This window comes from Quercus suber, unplaced genomic scaffold, assembly GCF_002906115.3.
Source record: "Quercus suber isolate HL8 unplaced genomic scaffold, Cork oak 2.0 scaffold_1244, whole genome shotgun sequence".
Taxonomy (NCBI): domain Eukaryota; kingdom Viridiplantae; phylum Streptophyta; class Magnoliopsida; order Fagales; family Fagaceae; genus Quercus; species Quercus suber.
Window position 1 is genome coordinate 19,002 of NW_027070638.1, and position 12,362 is coordinate 31,363.

Sequence of the window (12,362 nt, forward strand, 5' to 3'; positions counted from 1 at the left end):
TTTTTTTTTTTTTTTTTTTTTTTGAGAATAATCGACCACAGTTGATGTGGGAGACAAATTTGTAGGAGGTAGATATTTTTGTTCTCAAAGGAGATTAGCCGCACACGTGTCCCTTAACATCAAAACCAGTACACCAATATAAATGGACAATTATGCCTAATGGTGGCATTCCCCTGTCACTTTACCCACTTACATCAAATTCTAACAAATTCTACGATGATTATTATTATAATATTATTTAAAACATCAAATCAAATTTAATGTAAGTGGAATTTAAATCGTGAATGTTTTATTTAAGGACAAATTTTTTTACTCAAACTAGTATATAGAAAAGGTTGAGTAATGGAGAAAGAAAGAAGTCTAAATTATAAATTATATCCTTTTAACTTTAGCATGTATTTAACTTACACTTTTAAAGATATTTTTTAGTTATATTGTTCATTTGAGGACACTTAGGTAGTAGGTTTAATAAATTTGAAAGAAATGTCATAAATTTAAAAGTTTCAAGTTTCATCCATTATACTATTGATTCTTAAGATCATAGCTATTTTATATATATACATATAAAGTTATAAACTAGAACCCGTTATGCAAATATTTAAGTGTTTATATTAGGAACCACTCGACTCATTAGTTTGGATGGTACCTACCTATGTATTAAGTGCATGGAGGAGTGAGAGTGTTTTGGCTTAAGCCATATAGGGCACAACATACTAATATATATATATATATATATATTTCTAGCTATTTAAAAGTGTTACATGGCATAGCATACTAATATATATATATATATATTTCTAAGTTTCTAACCATTTAAAACAAATATTTATTTTAGGAGAAATTATTCCATAAAAAACAAGATAATAATCATAAATTAATATCATTATTTTCTTTATTTATAATTCCATAATTAATAATAAGAATTTGAACTGTGGTTTTAAAAATCAAAACAAATTGATTAAAGAATTGAAAAGGGTTCAATTTTCGATTGAACTGGCCAATCTGATTTAATATTTTGAACTCAAGGGGTTGGTTAAGTAATTCCTAAGGCTCCATGATACCCATAAAATCTTAAGTTTGAAATTTCTTGTCAGCATTTTGTAACAACTTTTAGAAAATTCCTCTCTATAATAACCTAGTGTATAGGAAAACAAAAGAAGTATATAAACTTGAAAAAACAGTTAAATACTTAAAAAAAAATCCAAATACTCATTTGCCAAAAAATAAAAAATAAAAACTTCAAAGGTTATTTATTTATTTATTCAAAGGTTCTTATCTAATTCTTAAATTCAAAACTTTATATAATTCCCCCTATCTTTTTCTTTTTTGAGAAGAATATAATTCCTCCAATCTTTTGATGCCTAATTCCTCCTATTTTGTTTTACTATCTTATCCAAAATCTGTATTTTGGACCCATTGGCCAGAATCATAACTAAAACAGGCGTCACTATGAAGCGCGGGAGAGAGAATAACAACTTTATTAATTCACAATCAGACAAGACAACCTTTACCTTTTTACCTTTGCAAACGAAAAAGAAAAAAAGCTCTCCACAGTTGTCACGCGGGACCACATGCCACGTTTCCCTCCTCCGCTAACTAAGATTCCTTCAAATCTTACCGACACGCCCTTTCCATTTTCCTTCAATCCTAAGACTCATCGAACTATAAATATCCGAACTCTCTCGCTTCCTTAAACAGTTAAAACCCCAAAAATCAAACCTGAAAAAAACTCAATCATGTCTGCTTCAAACCGAAACCAAAACCCGAATCCTCTGTACCCAGAAGTCATTCACTCAAACCCAGATGCCAATTCTCCATTTTCATCATCATCGTCTTCTGCTTCTACAATATACCCTTCTGTTGAAACGAAGGAATTAGCGGAGAATCTTTTTCCCGAAGATGACACTGTTTCAGAAACCCCAAATTTACAATCTTTTGAGAATGTTCTCATTAGAGTTCCTGGCGTGGTAGTTCATCTTATAGAGAAAGATCGTAGTGTAGAACTCGCTTGTGGTGAACTTGTCATAGTTGGTCTTAACCAAGGTGACAACACCGTGGCTGTTCTTGCGCGCGTTGGTGATGAAATTCAATGGCCGTTAGCGAAGGATGAAGCGGCTGTGAAGCTTGATGCGTCTCATTACTTCTTTTCTCTTCGTGTTCCCGCAAGTGGGTCGTTGGATAATGATGAAAAGGCCGAAGATTTTGGTGGGAAAGAGTGTGAGATGTTGAATTATGGGTTGACGGTTGCGTCCAAAGGACAAGAGGGTCTTTTGAAGGAATTGGATCAGGTTTTGGAGAAGTATAGTTGTTTTTCTGTGAAGGAAGTTGGGGATGGTGAGGTGTTGGATGGTTCGGTGGCAAGAGAGATGGCTCCGGAGGAGTTGGAGGAGGAGGAGAAGAGGGAGTTGATGCTGCAGAGCTCGGCGGCGTATTGGACTACATTGGCGCCCAATGTGGAGGACTATAGTGGGAGAGTGGCGAGGTTGATTGCGGCGGGGTCGGGGCAATTGATCAGGGGGATTTTATGGTGTGGGGATGTGACAGTGGATAGGTTGAATTGGGGGAATGAGTTCTTGAAGAAGAGGATGGGGCCAGGGTCTACTGCAGAGATTAGTCCGGAAACAATGAGGAGGATAGAAAGGTTTGAATTATATCTCTTAGAAATTGTGTTTTATGAATAATTGATTTCTTTGGTTGTTATTGTATCTGTGCTGTTTGGCCTCTAATTTTAGTTGGTTAATGTGGTAGATTGGTTTGTATATGTTCATTTTCAGAATAGTTGTGATTTTAGCTAAGGGTAAGCTTAGGTATATTTTCTTAGGCGTGGTATCTTAGCTTCTCTAATTAAATTTTAGGTACAGCTCATAATAACATTGTTTGTGCTGCATTGGCTAGCAGCCATGTGTTTGGATTTATTTGGGAAATGTAAGGTACAATACCTAAGAAACTACCTAAGTTTTGCTCTTTTAGCTATCATGTCAGAACTCTGCCTATTGTTAGTTTTTTGTTTCTTGTAATGTGTAGTTCTGATAGATGTTGTCTGGGGTTTGGACTGTTAATATGTTGAACTTGTTGGGGTTGAGGCTGGTTTAGGGAGGTGGTGAGGTGAGTACATGAAAATCCGTTTGCTGCTTGCATTGCCTTACACCTGGTTCAAAACATTGTTGGGATACTATTGTGTTTTTGGTAAAAGATTTAACCCAGGCATCACATTTTATTGGACAGTCCTCCACCTCCAGTAGAGGATTAATAATATTGGCAGTGCTGGGGGCCAAGAGTCTTGTGGTTCAATTGATTGGTCTTCTTTATGAAGGGGACTAGGGTTCAAATCTTCCTTACCCCTTGTTATTACAATTTATCAAACAATAATAATAATAATAATTGGCAGTGCTAGGGAGATGATATGTTGAATTTCCATTTAGCTTTTAAAATGGTTACACTGTGCAAACCTTTTTTTAGAATGGTTGACTGCCACAGTCCTAGAACCAGGTCCTATATTTGTTCAAAGAATATAGGATATAGTTGTTGACTTTTATAAGTCAGTTTAGCTGATTGTGTTGTCTTTGATATAATTCATCCCTTCACCTCCCACTCCTGCATTTTTTATTTTTTTTTTATTTACTTTTTACTTGATTATGTAATTTTGATTTGGATAAGTAATGTTATGCTACTTTATGGTTGATCATTTTAGGGTTAAAAAGTTGACAAAGACGACGGAGAAGATGGCTTCTGGAGTCCTTTCTGGGGTTGTCAAAGTCTCAGGATTCTTCACAAGCTCAATAGTGAACTCTAAAGTGGGCAAGAAATTTTTTAGCCTCCTCCCTGGAGAGATTGTCCTTGCTTCCTTGGATGGATTTAGTAAGTTCATCTCAGATTCTTTATTTATTTGTCAAATGTCAATTGAGGTTTTTTCTTTCCTTTCCCTTATTTTATGCTTAGACAGAGGTGGGAAGAGGCTTTCTTCCTTTATCATTTGTTTAGAATGACCAACTCTTGGACGCTAAAATGCATATGCATTCTTATCAAGTCACTTAGTGTGTGTTTAGTTGGTGTGATTTGTGGGGGATGGAAAATGGAGAGGAGAAATAGGGGGGATTTTGAATAGTGGGGTTGTTTGGTTTGGGGGACGGGGGGGAGGGAGGGGGTAGTGATTTTGGTGGGGCTCAGATAATTTCTCCTTGGGCCCACCATTTTGGGGGTGTTCTATTTTCTCCCCGAATTGGGGAGTAAAATGGGAGGAGGGAGCTCACCTCCTTCCTTAACGTCGATTTCTTTTTTCCTTTTTTTCAAAGAAGTTTTCCATTTCTCCACTTTTCCATTTTCCCAACCAAACAAAGCCTTAATAGCTACCAAAGCAAGCTGACACTAGGTGAAGCTGCTTGTTTGCACTCTTACTATGTTACTTTAGAAAAGCAAATTTTCAATTCATAGGCAGCTTCTTGGATTTTTTTCAGACTTTTAGTTTATTGATAGCTACTTATTTATAAGGTCAAGTATTAGGACTTGCAGCCAAATTTGATGACAATTTTTTTCGGCTTGGAACTGTGAAATATAAACTTCCTTTAGATGTAATATAGTTATAATACATTAGATACCTAGGAACTGAAATATAAAAGCATATCTATGGAGGGTTAATTTGGGACTGGAAGTTTTAGAAGACAAAAGGAGGCTCTTGAAAATGGGAACGACCAAAGAATTTGTGATATGAAGCCTGTGTTTCCTTCTTTAAGTATCTTTGTCCAGTTGTAGAATCTATGGTATGTTTCACGTTTCTGCCACTCAAGTGTGTTATTTATGTATGTATGCAGGCAGGGTCTGTGATGCTGTTGAAGTTACTGGAAGGAATGTTATGTCAACCACTTCAGTTGTGACTACTGGGCTTGTTTCACAGAGGTAATTCTTAATATGAAAACGACATTGATGCAACAACTGCATCATCGTTGTCATCAAGAATTCTATAATCAATATCGGTACAATCTTGATTGTCTTTATTTTGTAGTGTTGCGAGTTCTCTTTTAGTGGATTCTTTTTATTGCCATTGGTTGAGGTCTTGTTCCACTAATTTTGGATTGCTAGACAGCAACCTATGTGGAAAACCTTATCTTGAGTTGTGTCCCATATACCATAATTCCATCCAAGATTCCAAGTTCCTGTAACTTGGTTTGGACCTTTTTTTTTTTTTTGGACAGTTGTTCAATGCAAAACAGGTATAAGTTGGGGAAACAGCACAAGCTGTCTCCCATGTTTGGAATGGGACCTGGTTTTGGCCTTTGTGCCCGGTTTTCTTTGTTCTCTTTTGAGTATAATTTTTTTTTCTCTTTTGAGTATAATTGGAAGCAATGAAAATTTTGAAGGTCTTTTTTTTTCATCTGTGCTGTTTCCCATGTTTGGAATGGGACCTGGTTTTGGCCTTTGTGCCCGGTTTTCTTTGTTCTCTTTTGAGTATAATTTTTTTTCTCTTTTGAGTATAATTGGAAGCAATGAAAATTTTGAAGGTCTTTTTTTTTCATCATTGTAGGTATGGAGAACAAGCAGCACAGGTGACAAGTGAGGGGCTTGATGCTGCAGGACATGCTATTGGTACTGCTTGGGCTGTGTTCAAGATCAGAAAGGCTTTTAACCCAAAGAGCATTCTCAAACCCACAAATCTAGCTAAAGCTGCTGCTGAATCAGATTCTTCTGCACTGAAGTCTAAATATAAGAAGTAATGGCAGGGCCATTAAGTTTTTCTCCTCTGTATGAATACCAGATATATCTAGAAATACTATAAACACTTCATCTTTATGTTTTTGAGTTAGTATAGACTAAGGTTCTTGGTAGCTGTTAGTGATTGTATTAAGTTAAAAAAAAAAATTAATGGTATTTAAATAAAGCTTGTCAAATGTTTTCTCTAATTTGGTTAGTTTCACCAGAACATGTAGTCCATTTGCATTTGCATTAACCTAGATATCAGGGTATTTAAAAGCTATTTACATGATGAGTTTGGATTAGCTTTTTTCTTTCATCTGTCTTTTTTAACTTATTGCTTATGTACAGTTTTTTAAAACTTATTTTTTTCTCAGTACAACTGTGCCTTTTTCAACTTTTACCAAATCGACAAATAAGTATTTGGATCCATGCGCGTAGATATGTGTGGTTAGGCCATATTGGAGAAAGGAACAAAGACTTTAGTTATAAAAAACAAACATGCTTTTGAAACTTATATGAAGGATTGATTCAAATTAGAGTCCCAGCTTTGTGGCCAAGGGCCCTGGCATGGCAACACAGCATATACAATATTTTTGCCTTTAATTATACAGCAAATGTATAGTGGGGTATTTGGAAGCTAGTTTTGGTTTATTCCTTACTAGAATCCCAAAAGTAATCTATAAAACTACTATAAAAAAACCCATGGCTCTCTCTTAGTAACTAGTTTTGAATGGCTTGTAGGTCTTGAGATCCAGAACAACTCCAGCAAAGGAGCCAACAGCAGCAGCTATAGAAATGAAGAGACATGTAACACTGATTATCTGTAGCCCAACCCACCTGCTTGTCCAGGGTGCAATCTTCTTTTGAGAAATGTACATCTCAATTGGGAAGAAAACTGTTAGTGGCCAGAATCCAAAGGCTCCAAGTATTCCAACAACATCATTGAAGAAAGGCAAGAGCATGGATATGAGGGTTGTCATAATAACAAAGATTGTCCTCCATACTAGACGGAACAAGTTAAGCTGGTAAATACCAAAGAAGGGGATTGGTATGTCATATTCTGCTGTTACAAAGTCACTCTTTGGCCACTTCTTTGCACACCATTTTTCTATAAATGCAAATAAAGGCTGGCAAAAGACCTGCAGTTTATATGTATATTACTTTGAGATGCAACGAAAGGCTCTTAATCTCACTAAGACCAAAAGGTGTACAACAATCTATTTCTAATTGCTGCTTGAGGGTGTATATATACCTGATATGCACCAACAAGGTGAACAACAATGGCTACATTGGCAATGTCTAATAGCCAGTAGGGGTTGTAGAATCCAAAGCCAGTTAAAAGATTTCCTGGGGCAAGGTCTCCAAAGGATGCATATCCCATGCATCCACACAGTAAATAGAAAACTGTAGTTACAGTGATGCTAAATAAAGTAGCCTTCTTCATGGTCTTGTGCTCTGCAGGAGGTGATCTTATTGTATCCTATGGAGGCAAGCATTTCACAAATTATTTGATATGTTGGAACGGTATTTGATCATGATCGTCGTCATGGATGCATTAACAATATAAATGATCTAATTTTCTGGTCAGATGTATATAAATGAAGTACCTGAATTTCAATGAGAATGATGGAAAAAGAATATGCAAAGGCAATAGCTCCAAGAGCTTGCAAACTCCTCCACATCTTTTCAGTTGCAGTGACTGCTGTTCCTGTTTTTGTTAATGTCCCTATGCTAATGCCCATTAGGCTTCCTTTGAATTTCCCACTTTCTGCCAATAACAAAGGTAGCCGTTAGTCATGCCTATCTTGGTGACTTGGTTCTATACTTCTATGCAGAAAACAGTTTCAATCTTTATTTCTTTCTTCCTCTCTTTCTTATTTTTTAATGAGTGATGTTGGTCCCAAGATAATAAAAAAAAAAAAAAAAAGGAAAGGGAGATTGAAAACAATGATCTCCGTTTCGTGAGGCGTGGTCTCTAGCTAACTTTAATATATACTTTGGGGTGGGTAAAAGTTTCTAGGCTTTCAATATTGTTAGTTGCTAATACAAACCATGTTCAATGAGTGATGTCATATCTAGTAAATAGTAATCACCTAGTTGAGTAAATAAATCACATATGATTGGCCCAAATGTGACTTGCATATATCTACGAAGTTTACTACAGATTATCAGTATGTATATACCTGCAACTTTGCCTAAGCCAAGACCAAGACCAACGCTTGAATATGTGAATGACATAATTGCTGCAACTATAGAGAGCCACCATACTTGATCAAAGTCAGGAATCTGAGAAAACAACACCTCTATGATACCAAATGTTATCATGTACCCATTGCTTGACATGTGACACGGATCTTTCCCACCACTCTTATGGAAACAGTTTGATCTCTTTATTGCCCTGAATAAAACAAACATAAGAGCAAAGGATATTGATTTCTTCTCAAGTGCAAATTTATTTTTCTCTCTTCTCTCATATAACATGCAAGCTTTTGTTACAAACAAGTAATATTCTAATACACTTCAACCAAAAAATATATATGTATATATTCTAAAACAGAATGAAAAACACGAGTTAGTATACTTGGGAAACTCACATCATACTGACTGATGCTGCAATTGTATATCCAATTGCAATGCCAAACAAATTCAGGTACTGAATCAACCCACATAACATGACCTTTCTCCCCCCTGCAGCCAAATGGACATCAAGTTTTGATTCACAAAAACAAATACTCTCCTAGCTGGAAAAAGGATCCTTTCCATTTGAAATGGATCCATTTCATGGTTCAAATTAAATATTACAAATCTAATAGTGTATCCAATGCCACATTATTTTAAAATTTTAAATGATGCGGTACTCTAAACACTGTTAGTCTGTTATAGTTATAGACACCATCTCACTCACCTAAGTTAGCCTTGACTGCATCCATGTAGGTGTAGTTTCTCTGTCCAGTAACAGGGTCACCGGCCCTATAACAGTGTGCTAGGAGGTTCGAAGTATAGATGTTGACAAGGGCAAATAGGATCAGGACAGCAGGTCCTGCAACCCAACCAAGCTGAGCTATGGCCCATGCCAGTGAGAGGACTCCTGACCCAATAACTGCAGTAATAATATGTGCAGTTGCAGTCCAAAAAGTCCCTGCACAATCATATCATTATCATAATCAGTTTTTTGTACTCATTGGATGATATGGTCTTACAATGAAGACATAAGTTGGTCGTAGAGAACAGATCAATTTATATATTTAGAAAGAAATAATAACATTAGCAAAAAGTAATAAGAAAATGACGTGAATTAAGGAGATAACAAAGAGTGTGACTTTGAATAGAATAGAGTTACAAAAATGAATACAAGTGACCGACCTGAGTTAGTCTATTGAGGATCCATATTCAAAACTAAGTTGTTGTAGAAATAAGCTAAAAATAGACTGTATACTATTTCTATGTACACGGTAATAAAGAAAATGGCTTTTCATGACTTTTTACGAGTAAATGATGTGCTTGGAACTTAAGAAAATTGTAAAAATTTGAAGAAAGGCATTCCCCATGAGCCTCAACAGATTGTGAATTTAAAAGCAAAGGTATAATTATTGTACTTATTAGGTGTCAGTTTTACAAAACATAGGCATACTATTTCTACTTGAGTGGTGAGTTTACTATCCAAAAAGAATGATAAATTACTCAAGATGTTATCCTCATACATGAAAGTAGACATACTAAAGTTCTAAACTAAAGCTAAATTATGTTATATTTACCTGTTCTCTTCAAACGGCCATCATCATCAAAGCACTTGGAATAGTTGGACACAGGGTTTATGGCTTCAGTCTCAGCCTGAGTTTTTGGTTGAACTTCTACTTGCAAGTAGTGCCTAAAGTCATGCCTCTCTTCTACCTGAATAATGAACATACATGTAAGTAGAAAATAAGTACTTCAACTAGGAGAGAGAGGTATAAAAGGCTTAAGTTGGTCTTACAGCGCCATGGTGTATTCTGGATGGAAGAGTACGACTTCTTGCCAACATGGTTCTCTGTAATGGTGGAAATGGTATGCTTTTGAGAGAGAGAGAGAGAGAGAGGTTGAAGGTGATGGGTACTTCACAATACGGAGAGTGGCCTTATATATACAGGAGAAGATAATTACCTGAACTACTGTGAGAAAGAGATGGTAGTGCAACGTACTTGTTTTCAATCATGTAACACGCTTCCTAGTGCTTTTTCTAAAATTTCCTATATTTAAAGTCAAATTCAATTCTTACCCTTTTTAAATATAAAAAAATAGTAAGGGTTTTTTTTAGGAAGAAATGGTAGTGCAAAATGCTTCTTTTAACTGTCATATGTCTAATTATGTGCTTGGATTAGATAAATGTGTGTTGTGGGTATGTCTTAAGTCATACATCAAATGTTTACTAGGTCGAACTGGACTGTATTTGTGATTACGAAGAATCTCAACTGTAAATTGACTAGTCTTGTTGGGATATACAAATATGTGGCTAGCCCATCCTAGGGTCTTGACAATAGTATTAGAGGCAACTTGATAATGCCAACCTAATTAGTCATTTTGGAGTATAGAACAAATGGAACACACTTCTAATTTTTTTTTTTCTTTCCAAAATTTCCTCTTAGAATTTTATTCATACAAGATTCAATCCCCGCCCACCCCTCATCTTTTCTAGATGAGTAAGTTTCTTTTACAGTAAGGTAGAGAATGGGAGGGAGAGATTCAAACTAATAAACCCTACTTAATGAGTAATTCTCAGCCAATTGTAGAAAACCCTTTTGGGCTAAAAATTCATTTCTTACTTTGGGGGGGTTTGGATTCCGCGTTTGCGTTTCAGCAAACGCGTTTTCCTCCCCTTTTTTTTTTTTTTTTTTTTTTTTTGCCGCATTTTTTTACTTTTGGGAGACAAAAAAGCTGTGCATGAACAGTGCGTGCACTGTTCACGCACTGTTCATGCACTGTTCATATAATAAAAAATATTAAAAATGGGTCCCACGGTACTATTTACACATTTAAAAATTATTTTGCTACAGTATTTTCAGTTTTCAGTTTTTAGTTTTCAGTTTCAGCAACAATAAGCTCAATCCAAACACACCCTTTATGCACTTCAATTTTGATTAAATTAAAACATAATGTAAATAAATTTTTGTGCATATAATCGATTTAGACCTTAAAAAAATGTTACAGATAGACATAATGTCACTGCTAAACAATAAGACATTGTATCAAATCCAATAGACGTAGGAATAGTCATTAAAATGTAATCACTTCCAAATCACGATTTACAATCATACTGTTTAATTATAAGGCACCATTATGTATAAATATACATACACATAGGATTAATCCCAAGTAGTTAATCTAGTGATTTTCAAGTCCCATGTGATCCCTAAATCATGGATTAATGTTTGTTCGATACACCTTATTTTTCAACTTTTTGAGAATGAAGTTGTTTGAAAATACTGCACCTAAAAAAAATGAAGTTTAAAAAAATTGTATCTTGAAAAAGAGTGTTTTGATACTGTGTTACCAAATGAGCGTGCCTCTATCCAATCCTTTTAGGTCTCCCTCAAGGTAATTGCTTGGAGGGCTACACTGAATCAAGATATTAGTCATGATTTTAATGAAAGGTCTACACTCATCTAGATATGAGTTAAATGCTCTAAGAGTTCTGGACACTTACGTTAGCAAAAAATAGACATAACATAGGATAACCATGTATAATGCAAATATGTATTATGTGGGTGTGGAGGTGTAGCAGCTCAACCTCAATAATAGCTTTAGTTGAAAGCGCAAAGCACTAGTTAATTAGAGGTCTATAATCCTTTTATAAAAGCTAGCCAATCACTCAAACAAATGATTTGGCTAGAGAAATTAGATCAAACAAAGGTTAAATTTGCTCACATTAGTCATTTGGTAATAAGTGAAAAATCTAGGCAGTAGGCAGCAAATCTCTTTGTATATTTTTGGGGATCCGGGGCGCACGATGGAGACAGAAACTTCTTAGCAATATGCAATACTACAGCTAGCATAATGCACATCTAATACTTTAGAATTCTTCAAGGCACATCTTTACAAACCTAAGCAAAGCTTCTTCTTCTTACTTTATTTATTTTTTTTTTTTCCTCTTTTCTTTTTTCTATTACAAACTTACAATATACTACATATGCTACGTATTGTCTCTAGTTACAAGTGTAGTACTTAGATTTCTCTCATGCACAATAGGTTTTGACCTCAGCAAGATGACGCATACACGTTTTAGATAGCTCCCACCATTGAAGATGTTTCCATTTTTGTGCAAGGACACCATCACCAATACGTCAAAGCTAATGGCTAGCAATGTAAAAGGTTTATGCTGCAACCATTTTGGCTCTTTCCCACAATCATTTTGAGGATGTCTTTTTTAAAGAGCATGTTTTTTTTTCATAAGCTTTAAAAGAGCATGTTCAATTGGCTCAAGGGGTAATTGAGGGGTAGGACAAGTTGCTAATTAGTTAAGGTAGGCCTTGACTAACATGTTCAAATCCTACCAAGCAAGAGCAATTTTAAAATGCATAAATAAAAAACAGATTAGATGAGACATTCTTCAGTTTTGAAACATTTCCAAGTATTGCCTACAATTTAGGACAAATTACACTTTTCTGTCTAATTTTGAATATCCTCCCCCCCCCCCCCCC

General features: G+C 35.4%; 2 protein-coding genes across 3 annotated transcripts; one reads left to right on the top strand and one right to left on the bottom strand.

The window, feature by feature from the left end:
- The first annotated feature begins 1,635 nt into the window (after positions 1-1,635).
- On the top strand, positions 1,636-7,223 carry LOC112037096 (protein EARLY-RESPONSIVE TO DEHYDRATION 7, chloroplastic). Of its 2 annotated transcripts, XM_065769645.1 has the most exons (5): positions 1,636-2,641; positions 3,692-3,858; positions 4,809-4,893; positions 5,519-5,736; positions 6,430-7,223. In XM_065769645.1, the coding sequence occupies exons 1-4, from the start codon at positions 1,737-1,739 to the stop codon at positions 5,706-5,708; spliced, it is 1,347 nt and encodes a 448-aa protein (XP_065625717.1). In that variant the 5' UTR covers positions 1,636-1,736; the 3' UTR covers positions 5,709-5,736; positions 6,430-7,223. The 2 variants fall into 2 exon arrangements, with proteins under 2 accessions (XP_065625717.1, XP_065625716.1); XM_065769644.1 differs by lacking the exon at positions 6,430-7,223 and having other exon boundaries at positions 5,519-5,894.
- On the bottom strand, positions 6,191-9,795 carry LOC112037063 (amino acid permease 3). The gene is made up of 8 exons (XM_024069877.2): positions 9,662-9,795; positions 9,444-9,579; positions 8,594-8,827; positions 8,283-8,376; positions 7,872-8,086; positions 7,296-7,456; positions 6,941-7,168; positions 6,191-6,827 (listed from the first exon to the last, which is right to left on the bottom strand). Exons 1-8 carry the CDS (start codon positions 9,707-9,709, stop codon positions 6,402-6,404), a joined length of 1,542 nt encoding a protein of 513 aa, XP_023925645.1. The 5' UTR covers positions 9,710-9,795; the 3' UTR covers positions 6,191-6,401.
- Between the last annotated feature and the right edge of the window lie 2,567 nt (positions 9,796-12,362).